The following is a 20,866-nucleotide window of genomic DNA, read 5'->3' as shown; positions in this document are numbered from 1 at the left end:
TGCCGCTAGACATTTAAAGCCATGAACTTCTGTTGAGTGTTTGGCTACAAAACTAATGTGATTTGACTGACTTGGTCTAAGTGAAATGCGGTTTCTTACAATTCTCAAAGTGTGGGATATTATATAATATATCTGTATATATGTGTGTATGTATATATATATATATATATATATATACATTTAGATATATGTACGCACATAAGATGTGTCAGATACGACTTGGATCAAGCACTAGCCGGTCATTCAGCAGAGAAGGCTCATCTAGTAGCATCCACACTGTACGTTGCATTGCTTTTGAGTCAAATGTGTTTGATCTCTGTGTTAATATCAAGAAACCTCTAATCTCAAACCATTAGCAACTGCTGTCATTCAGACACACGGTGTCGGCCTGATTTAAATAAAATGAAATGAAGATAGTTGTTTCTGGTCCCTTGGCGTCACTCATTGCCATAAACATATGCTCTGTGCCCTGCTTCTTTCCATCTTATTTATGACTTTAATTTGTTGTGTGGGCTGCGCAAGAAATCAAATTTAATCCAATCCTCCCAGGGACCCTGTCATATAATAACATGGTAATTTCTGTGTATCCTTTTGAAAAATGAGGAAATTAATTCTTCCTGACATGTTCTAATTATTCCAGTGTGAACGGTGGATGGGCTCCCCTCCACCCCCCTCCACCACCCCCCATCCCCCTAAGTGTCAGTTGCCGACGGGTGGCGAGGTGCTAATGCTGACCAGCAGCGCGTTTAATTTGAAACATGAGCAGACACCTTTCAACACACCTTCCTAATGTTGGAGTGGCTCACACAAATTAATTCACTACTCATCTGGCAGCTCTGACTAAGGTGTGTGTGTGCGCGTGTGTGTGTGTGTGTGTGCGTGCGTGCGTGAGCTGTAGGTGTGTGTGTGTGTGTGCGGTGTCTCTAGGTTGGTGGTGGTGGTGGGGGGGTCATTGGTAAAGGTAACATGTTGTGTGTGTGCATGTGTCAGTAGTACACTGTATACATGCAAATCTGTCGTGTGTGTGTGGGCATGTGCTGGCCAGGTATCGCCATATTTCATGTGACTGGGTGCTAGGATATTGGGAAAACTTGGACAGCATTTTTTCTCTTCTCTGGATTGCCCTCCTCTCGAACCACCAGTACCTTTTCACACATTGGGAGGCTTATTTAATTAGACTGTCATCAGCAGTCTTTAGCTTATCACTTCAATCTGCATCGGGACGCGACTGGCACAGACCTTGTGGAACAATGAGCTTGCGTTTCTTATTCAAGTTAAACACATTAAATGATTTTGTCATTTCTGATGACGATGATGATATGATTATAATTTCAATCCAGGGTTGCTATTAACTTTAAATATGTAAACAAAAAATTACAAAAATGAGGTGAAATGAAAATGTTAAATTCTATTCAGACGTTCGCCAAGACTTGGCTTCTGTAAGTCCAGTTATGTATGCATTCATGCTTCTGAGAGAAGAAATGTGTTCTCACTAATTATGTACAGTATATAGGCAGCTGAGACAGGAAGAGAAAAGATAAACAAACAAAATTGACTGCACTTTGGAGTCTGGTTAAAACCATAGGACTCTTCATTGATTTGGTGTGTGTGTGTGTGTGTCGTCTATGGTTCATAGAGCAGAGGGCTCATAGCCGTGGCGTCATGTTCGAGGAGAAGAGAGCATGGCTTTGTGAACGGTGGGTGGGTCCCCCCATGACTCAGAGAGGGGAGAGGCGTCAACATGGCCGCCCGGTCCACAGGGATTAAAGTGCCCCCCTCACACCCTGCAGGGTTAATCACTGCCATTTTGGATCCACGCAGAGGGAGCAAATGCACTCTTCATCACGATGGAAGAACTGAGACACACGCCACCAGTTCGGCTGCCACTCTGTGGGCAGATCTGCTTCCTTAACTTGTTTCCACTCTGCACAATACAGAGTGTTGAGCCCAGGTTAATTTATCTAAAGGAGTCCCTGGATCGGTGCAGACTCTGTCTATTTCCTCCTATATATAGCTTTGGTTCAGGGATATAACAAGTGACCTGGGATGTAGCTGGTAGGATCTGTGTAGCTAACTTCTGTACGCGAGCCTGTTAATGACTGAAGGCTGAGAGTGCCGCCTCGTGCCAAGACCCACATGGCTGCTGGCGGTGCATTAAATCAGAAGTCAATTTGACTGGAAGTTTGAAATCTGGGCTCGGGGTTGCGCTGAAGCCGTGTTAATAGCTAGCTTGCTGTCCATATGGTACTGCTTTATTAGAGCACATTTGTTGCAGATGGTGGAAGACTTGGTTAGGCAGAGGCAGCTTTTGGCAGAGGCTCATTCTTCGAAAGGGCTGCTGTGCTGCTCCGACTGGTCCAGGTCCGCTTATTGATGTCTATTCTCCCTGCTTCTCCTTAACCAAAAAGCATGTCCTTGAATTGTGGCCTAGCCTTGATTTAAAGGCATTCTCATTTGGTTTTCTCTTCGTTTTTTCTTCTTTCTGGTGTCTGTGTGTGTGTGTGTGTGTGTTTGGAGAAGAGCAAATACAATATGGCTCAGTCACTTTTTCCTGAGTTTGGTCATTTGCTCTCCAAACCGCACCGTTGCTTCCATCGGCTAAGTTCAGTTGTCTCTGACCACAATGGGACTGGAGAAAGCAGGCGCAGCTGAGGAAACACAAGCACACGGAGAGTGAAAGAACAAGGGTTATGGAATACGACCAATGATAAATATAGAAACTAAGCATAGCCTAATCCATTTCACTTTCTCTGCTGAAATAAACACACATTGTGATGATAAAAGAGGGCTTCTTAATCCTGAAACTATATGTTTCTGCATCAAACTTCATACCATTTCTATTCCTATCCGATTACTGGTTTTCAATGTGTACGATAATGTGTTTGCATATACAGAAAGGGGGGAGCAAATTCACATTTGTGTTGGTATTGTTTTAGTTTGTGTGCGTCTGCTTTAGAGTATGTGTGCTTTTTGCACTCAGAGAAGTGAGGAGACACGCTTGATCTGCTCTGCACTGTTTGACGGTTGTTTTCTCACGTTGTCACTGACTTGGTGTGCTGTGGTGTGCTGATGGTCTTATGTGCGCTGGGCCCAGCTGAGTGGAGAAAAGAGCAGGGCTGCAGCGCCCCCAGCTCTGCCACTCCCGCCTCCCCAGACACCTTATTGTGAGAAAAGTCTCGGCTCAGCCCTCTGGGTCTTGTGGATCCACTGCCTTGCTAAGTGCTGGCCAGACTGAAAGGCACAGTGTCCTTGGGCTCGGCTCATTCTTTCCATTCTCTCAGAGGCTTTGTCTTATAAGCCACGAGAGCAAGACGAGAAAATACCAAATTAAACCATGTCACTAAAAGCTTACGGTGGTTAAGGTCTGAGACGTCATTTCCTGGTGCGTTCTGTGTTATTCATGATGATACGCATACACGGTTGTAAGTTCACAATAAGAACATTTTTATTTATTTCTGTGTTTAAAAAGTCGATTTCACCTGCAGCAACTTTGATCTGTAGACGTTCAAGCTTTTCTTAAGTTATGGAATTGAATAGAAGGTTTGGTGGAGTTGAAGGGAAAATGGCATGTAACGTTATTGTGCTGAACATTTTTGCAAGCTATCCGTGCGGTTTTTCAGTGTATATGGCTCGTTGTAAGATTTGAGAGACATTTATAATATTTCAACGACTGACAAAAGTTCCACTCCCAAATCTGTTGTTATCGCTGCTCATTGTTACCACTTAAAACCAAGCACATGGAAGTCCTAATCAATTTCTTTACACAATAAAAGTGCATATTATACAGACCAATAACATAAGATAATGAAAACCAGTTGCAAATCATTTTTTGCCATGTGTCGCCAACATTGTGTGGTTAATGCTTCTGAACGACCCCTACAAGTGGTGACATCATAACCACATCCTTTTGCCTCATTGACGCTGTAAGTCCCAGCTTGGGTCCATTGCGGCCGGGCTCCCAGAAGCCACAGCACCCTCGCCACACATGGGCTGCAGCTGGACCACCGTTAGCTACTCTGAACAGATCGGGGCTGCTCTGGGATCTGTGGTTACAGTGCTGGATGTCCATGTATATATCGGCACACAGCCGTGGAAAAAGACTGTATAGAGATTAGTAAGCAGAGTTTATTTGATGCAAACATATCATCAGGTTCTCAGTGCAACGTTGTATGCAGATCCACTCCCTCGATGGAAAGAGTATAATTAATGATGTCGGTTCATAAAAAGGGAGGATGGGTTTGTAGCCATATTTCTGCTTTAATTAAAGATGGCCTTTATTATAGGAGGGAGATGTATGCTCTGTGTTTTTTCTTTCTTTCTTTTTTTCTGCCTCCTTTTTCTCCTTCTTCTTGATTATCACGAATTTCATAGTGAAAATGGTTCTCTGTGATTTCTCCTGCCAGAACCCCGACACGCTGACATGGAGGGCTTTCTTCGTAGCAGCTTTTTACTGAGGTTAGTTTCATTTCCGTTATTGCCATTTAGGATCACAGGTCGGGGAGGGGTGGTCGAGGGCTAACGGGTTATGCTTTCTGACACATTAGCTTTAGACTTTGTGCTGTGTGTGCGTGCACATGTTTGTGTGTGTGTGCACGTGTCTGTATATTTAACCAATGTCAAACATGCTTTCCAACATATTTACCCAAGCTGTGTGTTATGATTGTGATTATTGTGTGTGCGGCTGACTGCCACGCTCACCCTGATAGCCTCCAGAAAGCACACATCAACAAGTGTTCTCCTTCCTCTCCTTTTCACACCTTAAAACACCGACACATCAGGCGTCGTTCTGTGTCTTTCCTCTGCATGCTTTGGTCTGACCCCTCTAATCAGGGATATTGGAGTGAGCAATAGCTTTCTTGTGATGTACTGTTGCTTCCTGTTGTGCTCCGTGTTTGTATTCAACCTACCATAAAGATTTACATTTTTTGTCTTTACCCTTCCTGTGATTCTAATTAAAAATGTGTTCTGTCATTACACACAGAGGAAGTAAATAAGAGAGTGTATTTACCATTGGCTCCTTTCCTAGTCAGCTACCTTCTCTAGGCTCCAGTGTTGCTCCCTAATTAGGGTTGGCTCATTAGAAGCCACAGCAGCAGCATCTGCCTTTCAAAGCTGCTGTCAGACAAACTTTACTAAAGCTAATGAATCCTCTTTGATTTCTTTTTCAAAAGGTCACTTATTTGATTAAATTAACAAAGTTTTTTTTTTTTTATCTCTCAGGAGAACTGTTGGAGGCATTTAAAAAGAAAGGACAATTTGATACCAGTACTCTCACCAGTCAAAATGTCCTTGAGGAATTCAAAAAGAAAATCTCAATTGTATTATAGAATTTAATCTTTTAAAATAACACTAAAAATAAGATTGAGACTTCATTCATGAGCTTTAGAAAAAATCAGGTTGAGTTCTTAGTTCCGACAGAATTTTAATTGAGACCAATTGTACACTGTATGGCACTGTTATACTCACTGGGCTTTTGTTGGTTCAACAAAACAGATTTTTTCGTTCACTTTATTATATTTAACTAATCAAGGAGCCATTTATTTGTTGCATGTAAATGACATACACTACCGTTCAAAAGTTTGGGATCACTTAGAAATGTCTTTATTTTTCAAAGAAAAGCACTGTTTTTTCAATAAAGATAACATTAATCAAAAATACACACTATACATTGTTAATGTGGTAAATGACTATTCTAGGTGGAAACGTCTGGTTTCTAATGAAATATCTCCAGAGGTGTGTAGAGGCCCATTTCCATCAACTATCACTCCAGTGTTCTCATGGTACATTGTGTTTGCTAATCGCCTTAGAAGACAAATATCTGATTAGAAAACCCTTGTGCAATTATGTTAGCACAGCTGAAAACAGTTATGCTGGTGATATAAGCTATACAACTGGCCTTCCTTTGAGCTTGAAGTTTGAAGAACAAAATTAATACTTCAAATATTAATCATTATTTCTAACCTTGTCAATGTCTTGACTACATTTTATATTCATTTGATAAATAAAAGTGTGATTTTTCATGGAAGACACAAAATTGTCTGGGTGACCCCAAACTTTTGAACGGTAGTGTATATTTAGTATGCATTCATAAATACTTTGATTCAGTGAACAAAGCAAATATGTCATGCAGAAATGTACAGTATCGGTATCTTGTATGGCTTGGCACCAATTTATTTGGTGTGGTATATCTACTAGGTTTGACAGAAGTCATTCAGGCATACAGCATGTTAGATTTGAGAGCACACTGCCTGTGCTCATTTCCGCTATATTTGTAAGTGGATGGCAGCGTTTAACTCTCGGCACCTGTCAAAGCCAGTTTGGTGGATAACTAACTGCACTAAAGATGTACTGTACACTGTTTGCTGCAATAGAAGAGGGTTGACAGACGCATATCTGAAGTTCACCAGGAACATTTCTACAACCGATCTCATATTTACAAAAGAATAAATAAGAAACTTGACCTTTTGACCACGGCTATTTCTTGCCAATTTACTTTTGTTCTCATAGCCGTGAGGAAACATTGTGATTATTCTAAGTAAACACATTATTGCGCTGCTAATCCTCATCCTTCTGTCAATGTCTGTTTTAATTAAAGGAGGAGCGCCAGTAGAAGGATATCACATACACTGGCTACAGATTGGAGGCCTCAACAATCAGGCCGAGATTAAAGGCAGGCTTTGCTTCAGGGTTAGCCCTTTTGCCTGGATAAGACTCGTGTCCTGGAGTAGGCTGTGGGGTGGGGGTCGGGGTGAAAGGGGAGAAAAGGATAGAAACAGGGGGATGGATGTGTCAGTTAAGACATTCCTCCAGTGAAGAATCCCAGTGTCTTTTCCCAAGCAACTGAATTAGGTCAAAGGGGGCTTCCTGAACATCCTTGTACATTAGTACTCCAATGTGCTGATGTTATTGACTTTTTATACCGTGAGTCATATCTCAGTAGTAACCCGGATGGGTCTTTCATTATTGTAATGAGTCACAAGTTTGGTTTTGAGTCATACATACAGTGAGTTAAAATATGTAAAAGCTGATACATCAAAGTCTACAGATGTGATGGGGAAAGGTTTAAACCCCTTATTTTACGTACATGTCAAAGCCTTTGTACTGTCTCATAATAATAATTATAATAATAGGTCTGTTTTAAAATTCTTAATATTTCTGGAACTAACACAAAAGTTCTCTGAACTACAGTATAGAATGTGCAGTTCCTCTACTGTTACCGTAAGCCTCACAGTTTTTTAAAATCTTTGTTGAACAGATGTGTTTTCATTTTAGATACATTTTTAATATGTTCATGGGAGATATTTACCAGATTGTTGTTTGTGTAGTCAAAGAGACTGAGCAAATGAGGGAGACGGGGGAAGGAAGAGGGACAGAGCGCAATAAGCACAGGAAGAGAGCGGGAGAGAGAGAGAGAGAGATGTCGTACGTCTCTACTCCCAGTGGGCAGGACCTCCCCCTGCATTTCTGCCATTATTTGATGTAATGAAAGGAGAAAGTGTGTAACATTGAGATTGTTAATTAATTTAGTCTAACAAGATGAAGATAAATGAAACCCACTGAAGGTTGACTAGGCTAAGGGGCCCACTTAGCATTCCGACTGCCCTCGAGCTCTGTCTCTCTCTCTCTCCTTTACAATGGAGCACTGCTAATAGGTGCAGCACCGTGTTTGTACAAACCCGCTGAGCTCTCACTCAGAAAGTTTAGATGTGGATATTTTTGACAAAATATTTAATTTCCATATTCTATTAATCATCTTGTCTCTTTATATTATCATTTCCAAAAGGCCGGGCTGTATTTGTTTGCAGTTAGTTTTGGAGCATCGATATGCAATAATATAATCGAGTCTTCTGACATGTGAGACTCAACTGAGTTGAGATACATGACTTGTTAACAGACTTTACAAATATATGTATGGAAAAGCATTGGTCAAACGTTAATGCATACATTATTTGTCTGCGGACACCTCGTAGTCTTCTTGTAGATAACAAACACCTTTATTTATCTTCTGCTGGAGATCAGTTATATTTTTGCTGAAATGGCGGGAGGTTATATAAATGGCCATTCTCTCCAGCAACTATGTGGCCCCTTCACATGAGTCTGTGACTCCCTGTCTTTCACCATGTGAATGGTTCTTCTCTAATGCGGCTTGGGGGCTATTTGAGCGGCAAGACAGACAAAAAGCAGAAAGGACTTTCTTTTTTTTAAATTTCTTTTTTACAAAGCCAGACAGTTGTCTTCATCCAGAGCCCTTACAACCAAATCAGTAGTCTATCGAGGTCCTTCCTCAGTGGACACTTTGTGCAAGATCTTCATGGCAGCACAGACCAATCATTATGGCACCCATTCTTTGCTCCTTTAGTTCTCAAGTCATCAACAATGGGTTGTTGATTGTACAGAAAACACCAGAACAATTACGTTCTCTGTTTTGGTGGCAGGGCAGCGTTTTAAAGTGCAATCCTCGATAATGGCCTCATTATTGTTATTCTTGGAGCAGGCCTCAGGATAAAGAAGTAGCCGCTCGCAGTACGTCATTATTTTGTAAATTTCGATTAGCTCATCATGCTGTCTTCTGGCAAACAGAATCATAGTTAATTAAAAGTGAGCTAGCATTCGTGACTTAAATGGTAGCACTCGATAGACCGTTAATAAGAAAAAAGTGGTTAAAAAGGAGGATTAGAGCTGTTACCCTGGTAACTCCAACTTCCATCTGCGAGGGAACAATGAACGTGTGTTCCTTCGCCACCTATGCTTGAAAAAACAGAAAGCAAGGAAGTGAGTGTTCTAAAAGGACAAGGCCCATTTTTTTTGTGGGAGTCAGGCCTAATGGGATCTTTGGTGCGAGTTGTTAGTCGAGATCACTGGAGGATAGAAGAGCAGAAAGATCAACGTGTAATCCTAGGACAGTCAAGGTCGTACCAGGGGTTTTACTCGAGCGTGTTGTTTCCTGGATCGGTTCACCTGCCAAGTAACCTCAAGCTAGTCCATTTAAAAAGAAGACAAAGATTGACAGAAACACACCTGCATGTGTATTAACCCTTACAATCATGGCTTACACGAACCACTGCATAATAAAGGAGTTATTAAGGAGCATTAAAACATATCGAGGGGATGACTATACTGGTTGTCATGAGTAATGCATTTCCATAATCTCTTTATTTCAACCAGCATTCAAACTATTTTCTAGAGCATTACAAAACATTAGTGTTTGGCAAGCTTATAGTTAAGAGCCGCTAAAGAGCTCCTGCTCTAAGACACTGCTGAGTTATAATGATCCATGACTATGGAGGAAGAGTGTGTGTTTCTCTTTGAGTTTTATGTCCCTTATTACAGCTGCAATATGTCTGCTCACATTAAGCTAATTTATGGTTGAGGCCAGCCTAACAGCAGCACAGGTTAATGAATTTGGCATTACTAATTAAACGTTATTGAGGGATGAATATGAATCCCGTGGTCTGGAGGGGCGGCGGAGGAAGGGGGAGGAGAGGAGAACTGGACAGAGGACTTTTCTGCCTCGTATCTTTCCTGCCGTTCTTCTTTTGGGTCCCCTTCACAATGACAAAAACAAGAGAAGCGAAGATGGCACAGCTTTGAGGTGAAAGGGAGGACAGCTTTCCTTCAGTGCAATGCCCCATTACCATCATTTATCTGATTAGATGCATCGGAAAAGAAAATCATTCATACGATTAAGTATAAATCCAAAGAAAGCAATTGGGGAAAAATAACACCATCCAAACCAAAGGCAGACGACTGGGCCATATGTGCTGTAGCATAGCAAAGCACTGCCTCGTAAAAGGATACATGATGAGCGAAAGGGGTTCGACACTCGTCTCATGTAAGCTGAGGACCATTCTGTTCGAAGTAATGTTGAGCAATTATTTCAGTCACCTTTTGAAAACAGGAATTTAAAGGCCACGTAGCACGATCCACTCAAGTAAAGAGTGATGGTAGTGACCGTGTTGAATATTATAATATATACACTCTCTCCAGGCTATGAGTGTGTTAAGTAAATATATATATATATATATACATATATATGAAAATGTTATCGCTCATTTTGTTTCAGAAGTAAGATGGGACAGCTGATTCATAGAGCACCCCTTTTTGTGAGTGAGTGTGTGTGTGTGTGTGTGTGTATTGTTGGCTGGTGTACCACATGGTACGTGTGCGGTTTAAATCAAATTGTTCCTGCTACTCTTTCTCTCCCTCTCGTTCGCTCTCACTAGCGCCTCCACACTCCACGTCTGACACACTCCCTGAGAGCTAAGCCTTTCAATTTAGATTTCAATTATCATGTTAGTTTTGTGATTAGACTTTAGTCCTCCAGGAATCAGACCTCTCTGCTCCTCTCTATTCCACTTCCCCTGCAATCACATCCCATCTGATGAATTGCGCATATAATTACGGAAGTTATTGAATATGCAGATCACTGCTGACTCTTGGTGTGTTGTTCATAATGCATCAACTTAACTGTATCAAACAAGGGTCTCTAATAAAGACCCACTCTGATAATGAGAGAGGACCAATGTATGCTATTAGTCAGACATAACAGACACCACATAGGCTGAGACTGAATTCAAACAGCCACGCTGTAATCTGTGTGTGTGCGCTCCAAAGCAGCACTCAGGCCGGTGTGGACACTTGGCACTGGGCACAGTCAGGTCTATAACAACCAGCACCGTAACCAGACTAAAATGAGCTATTTCCCCCATGTTACAGTATGTTGCTACCATCGTTTTACACCCCGTCCCATGATGCAATCCCTGGGAGCTTTTCAAGGAAGGGTAGAGAAGCACTTTACGGGCACACCCACAGGAAGGGGGTTTTGGGCCTTTAAAAAAAACATTTGATAGCTTTTAGAGCGCGACACTAAAACCTGGCTCACATGCAAGGAGGAAAAGGTATTTCATGCTGTCATATTTGTTTTTCGAGCATTTTGCTGTGAACATTCTACATGGATGTGTTGCCTGCTCAACAAGTCCCAAACCAATACTCGTTATCTTCCCATATAGATAGATAGATAGATATATACTTTATTAATCCCCAAGGGGAAATTTGTCATGACAGTAGCAGCAACACACAAGAATAAAAACAAAACACAAAATATAAGAAACAGGGATGAAAGATATAGAAGTATACAAGTAAAATAAAAGTAAAATACAAAACAAAATATATATGTAAATATACAACACACATGCATACACAACACACAACAACACTGACAGATCAAATACAAAAAATATTAAATATAGACAGAGTGCAAAAAGCAAAGTGTGTGTATGAGTGCAGAGCAAATGAAATGAAATGTGTGTAGTGCAAACAAATGAGATGTGTGAAGTGCAGATCAACATAGTGTAAGTATTCAGTTATTGTTGTAGTTATTGCACTATGATCTGGCAAGAGGTGAACTGTTATAGAGCCTCATAGCCGCCGGCAGGAATGTTCTCCTGTATCTGTCCTTGTGGCAGCGGAGCGTGAGGAGACGTCTGGAGAAAGTACTCCTCTGTCCCTGTAGGAGGTGGTGGAGAGGGTGGTCCGGGTTGTCCAATATGGACACAAGTTTCTTCAACGTCCTCCTATAACGCTAGTCTTACAGAGGTTTTCAGCCTAAGTTTCACAATTGAGAATACAGGAAAACGCAAGAAAACGGCTCCTGTATTTTAAGCCTGATCTAAAGTGATGTAGCTGCCATTTATAGCTGGCATGCCACGCTGATGCTGGACGGCTGCTCTGCTGACACCAGCGAGGAGGTTTATAGACTGCACAAGCGCACAACGCGTTCACAGACAGACATAAAATAAGCAGATCACATGTTAAGGAATTTGATTCCGACGTACTTAATTGATGAAGAGACATCGATGTTCATATATTTTAAGATTTGTAGAATAAGCTGACACATTCTTCACACAGAGGAAGTGATCTCAAGGTGCAGCCAAGAGACCATCTAAAAACACACAAATGTGCTTCAAATCTCTTTGCTGCTGTTACTCTTCTTGATATTTGCAGCCTTTGTATTGTCACTCTCTCTCTTTTAAGTAAGTATTTGATATTGATATTCTTACCATAAGATGTATACCATTACCATACCTGGAGTCAAGCATGAGATTTTTTTCAACATTGGTCATTTAGGCATACATTTTTCTCTTTGTATTTGCTTGTTTAATGAGTAATATCTTTGTTTTAATTTTCATTGAACTGACTCAGCCTGTGGTTACAGTAGCAGGTATTAGAAAGCATTTCTCCTGCTGGATCATTTTCACCGTCATGACTGCTAGAATTAAGACTTTCGCACCGTGGCACATGTATATAATTACGTTCATAGGATTGAGGACTTTCACACCAACAGGAGGTCAACAAGTTGACTTAAACTTTGTTAGGGGGCTTACATTGGAGCCCACATGGCATGAAAGTGGCCGACTAATGGGCCTAGACACTGACAGCTAAATACAGTTTATGGACTGTCAATGTTGAATGCCTTTTCTGTGGTCTGTAAAGTAAAACTAAATACAACTAAAGGTCATGGTTTTCCTAAATGGCCAATGAGATTTGACTGCCCTTAACTGTAAAAAGTGTGTTGCAAGTGCAACGACCTTTGTCAAGTTCCAGCTATTGTTTACAGATTGGTTACACACTCCCCAGGCTGTGAAAGACACATCTGCTACCTTCAGCTTAGTGGAGAGCAGATAGACAGTCAGGGTTGAGGTGTGTGTGTGTGTGTGTGTGTGTGTGTGTGGCGGCAGCTCAGCTACAGTCCCTATCTTCTTATCAAATATTTGTCTGGCCTTCAATCACTATTTGCCTTCCATTCTCTTTTCTTTTTTTCTTTTATCTCAAGCAGATTGATCAGGTTTAGTTGTTTTTTGTCTAGTTGAATTTATCGAAGTGTGAACATTTTACATCATTAATTGATTGTCTGTTGTACTTTAACAGTATCTTAATATATATTTTTATGTCGATATGGATATTTTCCACATTATTTAAATGTTTTAATCAGGAATTGTAGTTTGACACCATGGGAGTTTAAAATCACAGATCAGCTCTACAGAAAATGACCTTTTAACCTTTATCGTCAAATATGAAACCACATTTGTTTCATGTGTTTTTGATTGATTCCCTGATTGAGATTCTAATGGTAGTCATACATGTTTCAGAACAATGGCTCTCTTTGTGTGAATCAGGCCCCAGTTGAAATAGAGGAGTAGTTTGAGATTACCAGATTATTTCCTGCGAGTCCAGTGAGCGAGGCGAGCCGCAGCCCTGCGCCGTGCTGTGCCGAGGCTGAGCATAATGAGTGTGGTGGCAGGGAACCACAACAGAGCCGGGGCAGAGGCTGCCTGGGAACCAGAGGGCCATGGCCCATCGCCAAACACACACACACACACACACAAATTCTGCCGCACACTTGTGGCTTTTTAAGAAAGCAATTTAGTTAATGATTTCATTTTTGAAGCACTGTCATGATGCATTGTGTCCCCTGTGAGCCAGCAAAACGATGAAGGAGAAACTCACCACCGAGCAAAAGGTATTGCTAAACACAAGCTTCCCCCCGACAACCACCGAGAAAAATAACATGCAACCGAGCGTGATGTGGCATTTGTTGTGAGCACAGCAACACTGCGGGGTGGGGGGGGGGGGGGGGGGGGTTGGGTAGTGGTATGTATATCACTTGTGGCTTCTGCTTCTTTTGATGTATTGCTCTGGACAACTGCAGAGGAGAGTAGCACAGTTTATATAAGGGCCATGGTACGCAGCACAGACTGCTGAGGCATTTTGAGTTTTAGTCAGTGTCTAATCCACTCCAGTGCCCGCTTGGAGTGGAGATACGGCACATTTTTCTGTTCAACCATGTCTGTCAGCTCTCTGATTTTATTCGGGCCATGTTTCACATTCATTTACTCAGGTTCTCTCAGTGCCGGCCCATGAATGAAACCATCTTAGCATTGCTAAAACAGCAGCTTGTACATGTCTTCTATGAACCACATTTTTGAGCAATGACTCAGATCAGTGGCTGGGGTTTCTGCTTTTGCTCTGCAGATGTCATTTTTCTCCAGTCTCTCTCTCCTTTTTTTGGTATCAGCCGTCAATCACTCATGGTAACTTTTAACCACCTCCAAACAGGGCTGGCTGCCAGCCATTCATTTAGACCCTCTCTTTTGCTCTGCTTCTTCCTGTCTGACCTGTCAGAATGACACACACTGTTGACCATGCTTTCTATTCAGCACTGGCAAATTAATTGGTTTCAGTGGTTTAAATCAGCAATCAATGTCAGTTTCCCAACATAATAAGCCTTAATCATGAATCTTTGAGGTGTGGCTTGCCTGACCCCTATTCAGCATGGCTCTGCTAGATGGCCTCATCTGGGTGGAGCAAATGAACTACCCCTGTTTTGATTTTCCAATTGACGTGTCACATGAAATGTAGCTAGTCTCTCCCCTCCCCAATTCTATCTCGGCCCTTCTTCTCACAGTCCTTTAAACAAACCACAAGGGCCAAAAGACAAAGAGGGAAAAGAAGTCCAGTTGTCACAAGGGGAGACACATTTGTGTGCCTTGTGTGAGAGTGCTCTATGAATACTGTTAATTTATTCAGACAGAGAAAAGAAAATGGCACGAAATAAAAATTAGATAAAAGAGGTGGGTCCAACTGTAGCTAATGAGCTGTTGTCCTTCACAGCCCCTAGAATAGGAATAGAGCAGTTTAATTTCCACAGCGTGTTTCCCTTGCTCCAGAATTCTATTTAAGATTAAATGAGAAGGAAGCAAATTGGGTTTCACATTTGTCAATTTAGTGACAAGAAATTGAGACGCATTCTACGTCAGGAAAAAAAGACAGGAACAAGGATAGTGATGGAGAAGGTAGAGGGACACTGTGTTGTACCAACCCCACTAAAGCTGCCGATGATGACCTCAAGAGGGCAAGACTAAAGCCCATAGTTCACCGCCATGCAGAACAATACCCCCCCGAACCCCCCTTCCCCTATTTTCATAAACCATTCACGGTCCCCCCTCCCCAGGTATGTACTGCTCCCTGCTAAATTTCTCCTTCATAATTAGCTATTGTCCTTGAGTATTTGGCTAAAAGTCTTTTCTTTTTTCTTTTTGCTCAAAGGCCTTGCTTTCTTCTTTATAACCTTCCCTCACTTTTGAGATTTCTATGCTCCCTACAGACTTATTGTGGATCTCTTTGGTAACTTGGGATGTGTCCCTTCGCTTGTTTGGCACCCCCCCCCAGCCAGCTCCTCAAATCACTTTTCTGGTAACTGTGAGAGATGTTACACTCGATTTGTTGAAGTGCAGCCATTTGCTGCAAACTCTCCAGTGCACAGAAGAAGTTATCTTTATAAATGACAGAATGGACCTTGAGTGAATAGTGCTTTGTTTACTGTTTAACAAAAAGGGGGCCCCACTCTATATTTCATCTGTCACCGTTGCTTTTCTTTCCTTCAACAATGCTCGATTGTTTCCATGAAAATTTCAGGTTCCATGAACAGGAGAATTCTGTATTATTATGTTCCTGCCAAATTCCGATCTCTGTTTTCCTTCTCCTGCTCACAAAGGGCTCATAACTTACTGTCAACTATGAGGCAAGCCACAAAGCTCCACTGTTGCTCACAAATAGGGTTGTGTTGGTTGATGGCTTGACTTGCTGTGAGGTTTGCTTAAGTGCCGCAGCAACATGAGGCTCTTTGGGAACTCCATCCCCCGGGAGGCCCACAGAAAACGAGAGTAAAAGCAAGAAAGCTACAACAACAAGAATTCTTGTCGAAAGAATTATATGTTTTTCCTCTCAGGGAGGTAAACAGTTTGTCTGCTGAAAGTTGTTCTGCCTCTGTGTGTCTTCTGGTGTGTGTGTGTGTGTTTTGACTCACACATCCAGTAGGCTCCTCTTCCGTTTCTGCTAAAGAATGACAGTCCAGAAAAAAAAGGACATCATGTGAATTTTTTTGGGACAGCCAACCTTCATTTGTGAAAGCACACACATGAGTGAACTTGTGTGTCCTTGGGAACTGAGAGGCTGTTATGCCATCCAGCTCTGAGCTTGTGTCCTGGGATCAGGAAAAGGGCCAAAGGCACAGGGGACTGAAGAAGAAGAAGGAGGCAGAGGAGGAGGAGGTAGAGGAGGGGGCAACGAGGGATTCAGTGTGTGAGTGCTCATCGACCCTTCCTGAGTAGACAGACAGGGACACTTAAGCCCTCTCACACCTGCATCTGCCATTGCCTTGCGTGGGGGGGCAAGGACACCAACCAGACTGTCAAGGCAGCTGCACAAGTGTTTAAAGTGAGATACACGGGAGTTCCTCGAGCACCATATTATTGCAAATAATCTACCCAGCAAAGTAATTATCAATGCTCTGCTCAATATGTAAAGTGTGCACTTCAGGTGGCTTGCTTAATTTACTCTGGGTGGCTATCATTTCAGTGTGGATTTTAGCTGTGGTTGCCGTGGCAGTTCCTAATAGAGAAGGCACCAGGAGAGGGTGTGAAGTGAGGATGAAGTGCTGCCGTAATTGAGTTGACTTTTTGCAAGGGAAGGTCAACAATAATGGAAGAACAATTTAAACGAATTCATTTAGACAACTCTCCAGTCCCCGTACAGTAGGTTGCCTTGTTGGAAAAACTTTAATTTCCCAACCATTTACGATATTTTAATATCATTATCTGTAATAACTCTGTCAATTTAAATCAATTTGTGTATCACCTCCTGTGTGTGTGTGTGTGTGTGCGTGTAAAAAGAGGTGAGCCGTATACAGCCCGTGTAACGAGTTGATTATGTATCCAGAAAGCTGGCTTCTGCACAGCATGGCACAATCACAATGGAGGGTGATAATTTAATTGTGCTAAACGGTGGATTCCGTGTCAATGCTCCTCCAGCTGGGAGCTGTCAGGTAGTAATATCTCATTATGGCAGGTGAAGAACCCAGAGGAACCCTACCATGACACCTGTTAGAACAGGAGGAACCCCTGAAGGGAAACACACAAATGACTTTCTCGCACACAGACACGCACACACACGGTTTAATGGCCCCTCACCTATTTCCTTTAGCTATTTCACAAAAGAGAAAACTGCCATTCAATTAATTTTTTAAGATTACTGCCTTTGGAAATGTATTTAATCGAACAATGTCACAGTTTTTTCAATGTATATTTCAACAAAAGCACTTTTGTTAATTGGCTCAATTAATAGATCGGTCTGACGAGAGGTGTTTCTTGTTATGCTTGAAGACAGTTGTCCAATGTAAAAGCTCCCTTTACTTATTTAAATTAACATATTATTTATGTTTTATCTTTTTTTTTTAAACATACAAAACATTTCATTTGACATGCATTCTGTGCATTAAGTACACCTGGGCGACTGTGGCTCAGTGGTGAGCAGGGTCGTCCTTTAATAGGAGGATCGGCGACTCGATCTCCGGCTCCGCTGGTCCATGTCGATGTGTCGTTTGGCAAGACACTTAACCCCGACATTTCTCCCGTAGCCTACGGTGTATGAATGTTATCTACCAGTGTATGCATGGGTGTGAATGGGTGAATGATATTGTCAGGTAGTGTTTAAGCACTTTGAGTGGTAGGAAGACTAGAAAAGCTCCGTACAAGTACAGCTCCATTTACCATATCTTACAGTAAAATGAGGAATCACGATTGTGTGTGTGTGTGTGTGTGTCCTTCACGTATATCGAGAATCGCTCATCCAATCTGATTCTTAATCTCTGTCTAGTTAGCCAATAAAACAGACTAAACAACTAATATGAATGTAAATCACTGAGACAAACTGCAATGCATTAGCACACGGTGAAGTCCTAGTTTGGCTAAAGCATATTTACCTAACTCTGATCAGCCATATTATTGAGTCCAGACAGTTATAGTCAGAGCTGTTAATACATTAATAATTGCAGTCTGGTTAGCAATAATAGTTTAGTCATGTTTCATGATGTAGTATCTTGAGTTGAGCTAAATGCAGCTGCTGGGCAGAGCCATCAGCTGTTTGGAGAGCAATTAGGAGAAAAACTAACAGGCTCACGTTTGAATAAAAAGCCTCGTCAATGTCAATGTGTGCTCTTTTTTCAGAAAGAGGTGAAACATTACAGATGGGATGGGTTACAGTACAACTTGCCCAATTAACTTTAATAGAAGTGGCACCAAAGTCGGGCACCAATGCATCATTTGAATGCTTTCATGTGACGTAATGACCCTTCCTTCTTTTATAGTTTCTTTTGGACCGAGCAATGGCCACATGCTCCAACAGGCCACTGCACCCGTGGAACGCTATCGCCTTCTCTCTCATCTAATTTTTAAGAAAACAATCTTTTTGTGTTCAATAATTGATTTGATTGTCTCCATGTTTGTCTACTGATCACATGTGAGGAAAGAAAGTGCAACATTTACCCCCTGTTGGGACTTGTGATCAAAACTTGAAGGTGCAAGACATCAGAAGTGAGACATACGAGTGGGCGGGTTGGGGTGGTGGGGGAGATGGTGTGGAGTTACTCACCACCATTGTCTATAAAAGGTCAACGGTGCGACAGGGCAGATACAGCGGGCGAAAATCAGTCGGACCCTTTTACGACGAAGTGTGAAATGGGATAGCCGAGGACACACGGCCCCTTCAGTCACAAGATGAGCACACAACCAATCAAGCAGTGGCCGGTTTGCACGATGATGAAATATTATCGTAGGGAACAATTCATGACTCAAAGCATTCCAGGCCATATGAGCCCCGTGGCTGGAGAACCTAAGTACTAATCCTTCAAATGTGCGCAATATTGTCAGCTATATATAGGCCGGTTCTCCTTTCTGACCGGCCCTCGCTCGTCTCTGCCTCAAGTCTTCAAAGTCACTGGGGAGCTTTGTCTGTCAGAAAGTGGGCAGGAGACACCATTTCATGCACTTATTGATTACTTTGGTTTGTTAGAGGTCTATTGTTGTTGTGTAATCAAGCATGAGGGAGGGCAGCTTGTCAAGAATTCATGAATTTCCTCTTCGGTTCACCATATTTTCACTGTTTTGTATGTTGAAGCACAATTTGGGCTTATTTTGCGGAGACACTTGTTCAATCATTAATGTGGCTGAAGTTATTTCAACAACACCAGAATACACTGTAGTTGTACAAACAGGATTTTAGGAGGCTCGCCAAGGCTGCAAACATTATAGTTCTCTTAGAAAATGTGATTGAATTTGACACGCATCGGTAGCACCCACATTCAGGCAAATTCTCCTTATTTCTGAACCGCGTACAAAATGTCTTTGTTGTATCGATGCTGATCTATTGCACACAAACCCCTTTTGATCTCAGCACTGCGTGATCCCTGCACCAAATGTGAAAAATAAAATACCGTATGGTTGCCCTCAGATATTTTCAGTGAATTACTGCCACGCTTCCCCTTTTCCCTTTCAATAATATGAGGTAGTATTGTATGGGGCTTGTCAGAGGTGGGGGTGGGGCAGAGGGGGGTTCTGCGCACTCTTAAGCTGCCTGAGCGCAGCCCTCCCAGCACTGCTAATAAATTATTAACTCCTGCTGACAAATACTGTTATGGAGCCTGCCGCAGATCTGTTGCATTCTTTAACAAGATTGCTGTAGACACATGTTACAGGAGGACGGAGTCTCCATCGCTCCCTCGCTCCTTTTCTCTCTCACTAACCCCTTCTCTCACTCACGCCTCAGCAGTTTGACTGATGGCTGGAGACCAAAGTAAAAGTGCCTGAGAGACTGAATATTTTAGTGGTAAAATAATACCACTTGATTTACTGTGTAATACAAAAGCAGTGCTTTGTTTCACTCTCACACTCCATTGAGGACGAGGTGCTTGTTGCTCTCTGGGCTCGGGCCTTTTGGGTGCATGAATAATACAAAATACAATAGAACTATGCGCCCGAACCACGCACACACACACACACACACACACACACACACACACACATACTTCCAACCCCCCCAATCCTACTGCCCGCTCTACATGTGCACGATCAGAATTTTGTTTTGACTTTTGATTTTCAATTAACGGTACCTGATTTTGAGATCACTTTCTATTTGAAATAATAACAGGAAACAATTTAATGGCTGATTAAAATTGAGCTTTGAGTCCCAGGAAAGGCTCAGCAGACGGCACATCCAGGCACTGAGGCTAAACGACAGAAGGAGAGACAGGCAGGCAGGCACGGGTCCTCCTCTCCTGCCTTGCCATTTACCTGATATACTGGGTTTGTTTGTGCAGCTGCTGAGACACACGAGATTAACTTTGGCTGATCTGTGAATATGTGCCGCAGTGTGTGAGTGACAGAGTGTGGTCATGCATCGTGACTGTTATATTTGTATATAGTGTCTGTTTCTGAATGCTAATTTTAATACAATGCAAATTCATCTATGTCACTTATCTAGAATAAATGTCCCAAAAAATACAAACTCTTTCAAATCAAGACTTCAAACAATTATCTGATATATTTTGGATTTGCAAGTACCTTTTGAACCGTAGTGCCTCTCACTATTTTATTTCCTGTCATTTTATACTTCACCCTTTTCTAGTTGTGTTGTAGTTGTATTCACATTTTCTTTCTTTTTACAAGTTGCTTCATGCATTTAGTAAAGCACTAAGTTTTTTAAAGGTAACTTATACATAATATTGCCTAGACACAGACAATATCAATTCAGCAGCGTGTGTGCATGGACAATACGCCTAATTTGACAGACATTCTTGTGTAAAACCAATAACTATTATACCCAAAGACCTTGTTCATAAAAGCCCTTTATAAATGGAACATATCTTTCCCAATCTCTCAGTGCCTGACACTCGGCATAAAGCGCAAGGACACCATCGCACCACAGCCGGCCTCAACCTTGAGAACCCCCCCTCTTTCAAACCCCCCAAGCAAAA

At 42.0% G+C, this 20,866-nt stretch overlaps 1 protein-coding gene across 4 annotated transcripts in view; it reads left to right on the top strand.

The window, feature by feature from the left end:
• Nucleotides 1-20,866, top strand: part of sox6 (SRY-box transcription factor 6) — a 131,896-nt gene that overhangs the window by 23,132 nt on the left and 87,898 nt on the right. For 3 of the 4 annotated variants that reach the window (XM_056412917.1, XM_056412915.1, XM_056412916.1), the window contains exon 3: nt 4,404-4,455. The exons of the other annotated variant lie outside the window; for it this stretch is intronic. In XM_056412917.1, the coding sequence (XP_056268892.1) occupies nt 4,421-4,455 (35 nt within the window). In that variant the 5' untranslated portion in view covers nt 4,404-4,420. The remainder of the gene's footprint in view (nt 1-4,403; nt 4,456-20,866) is intronic. 4 annotated transcript variants of the gene reach the window in all.

This window comes from Pseudoliparis swirei, chromosome 4 (genome assembly GCF_029220125.1).
Source record: "Pseudoliparis swirei isolate HS2019 ecotype Mariana Trench chromosome 4, NWPU_hadal_v1, whole genome shotgun sequence".
NCBI classification, from domain to species: Eukaryota; Metazoa; Chordata; class Actinopteri; order Perciformes; family Liparidae; genus Pseudoliparis; species Pseudoliparis swirei.
The sequence above is the reverse complement of the archived record's forward strand: the minus strand, read 5'-3'. Positions and strand labels throughout refer to the sequence as shown.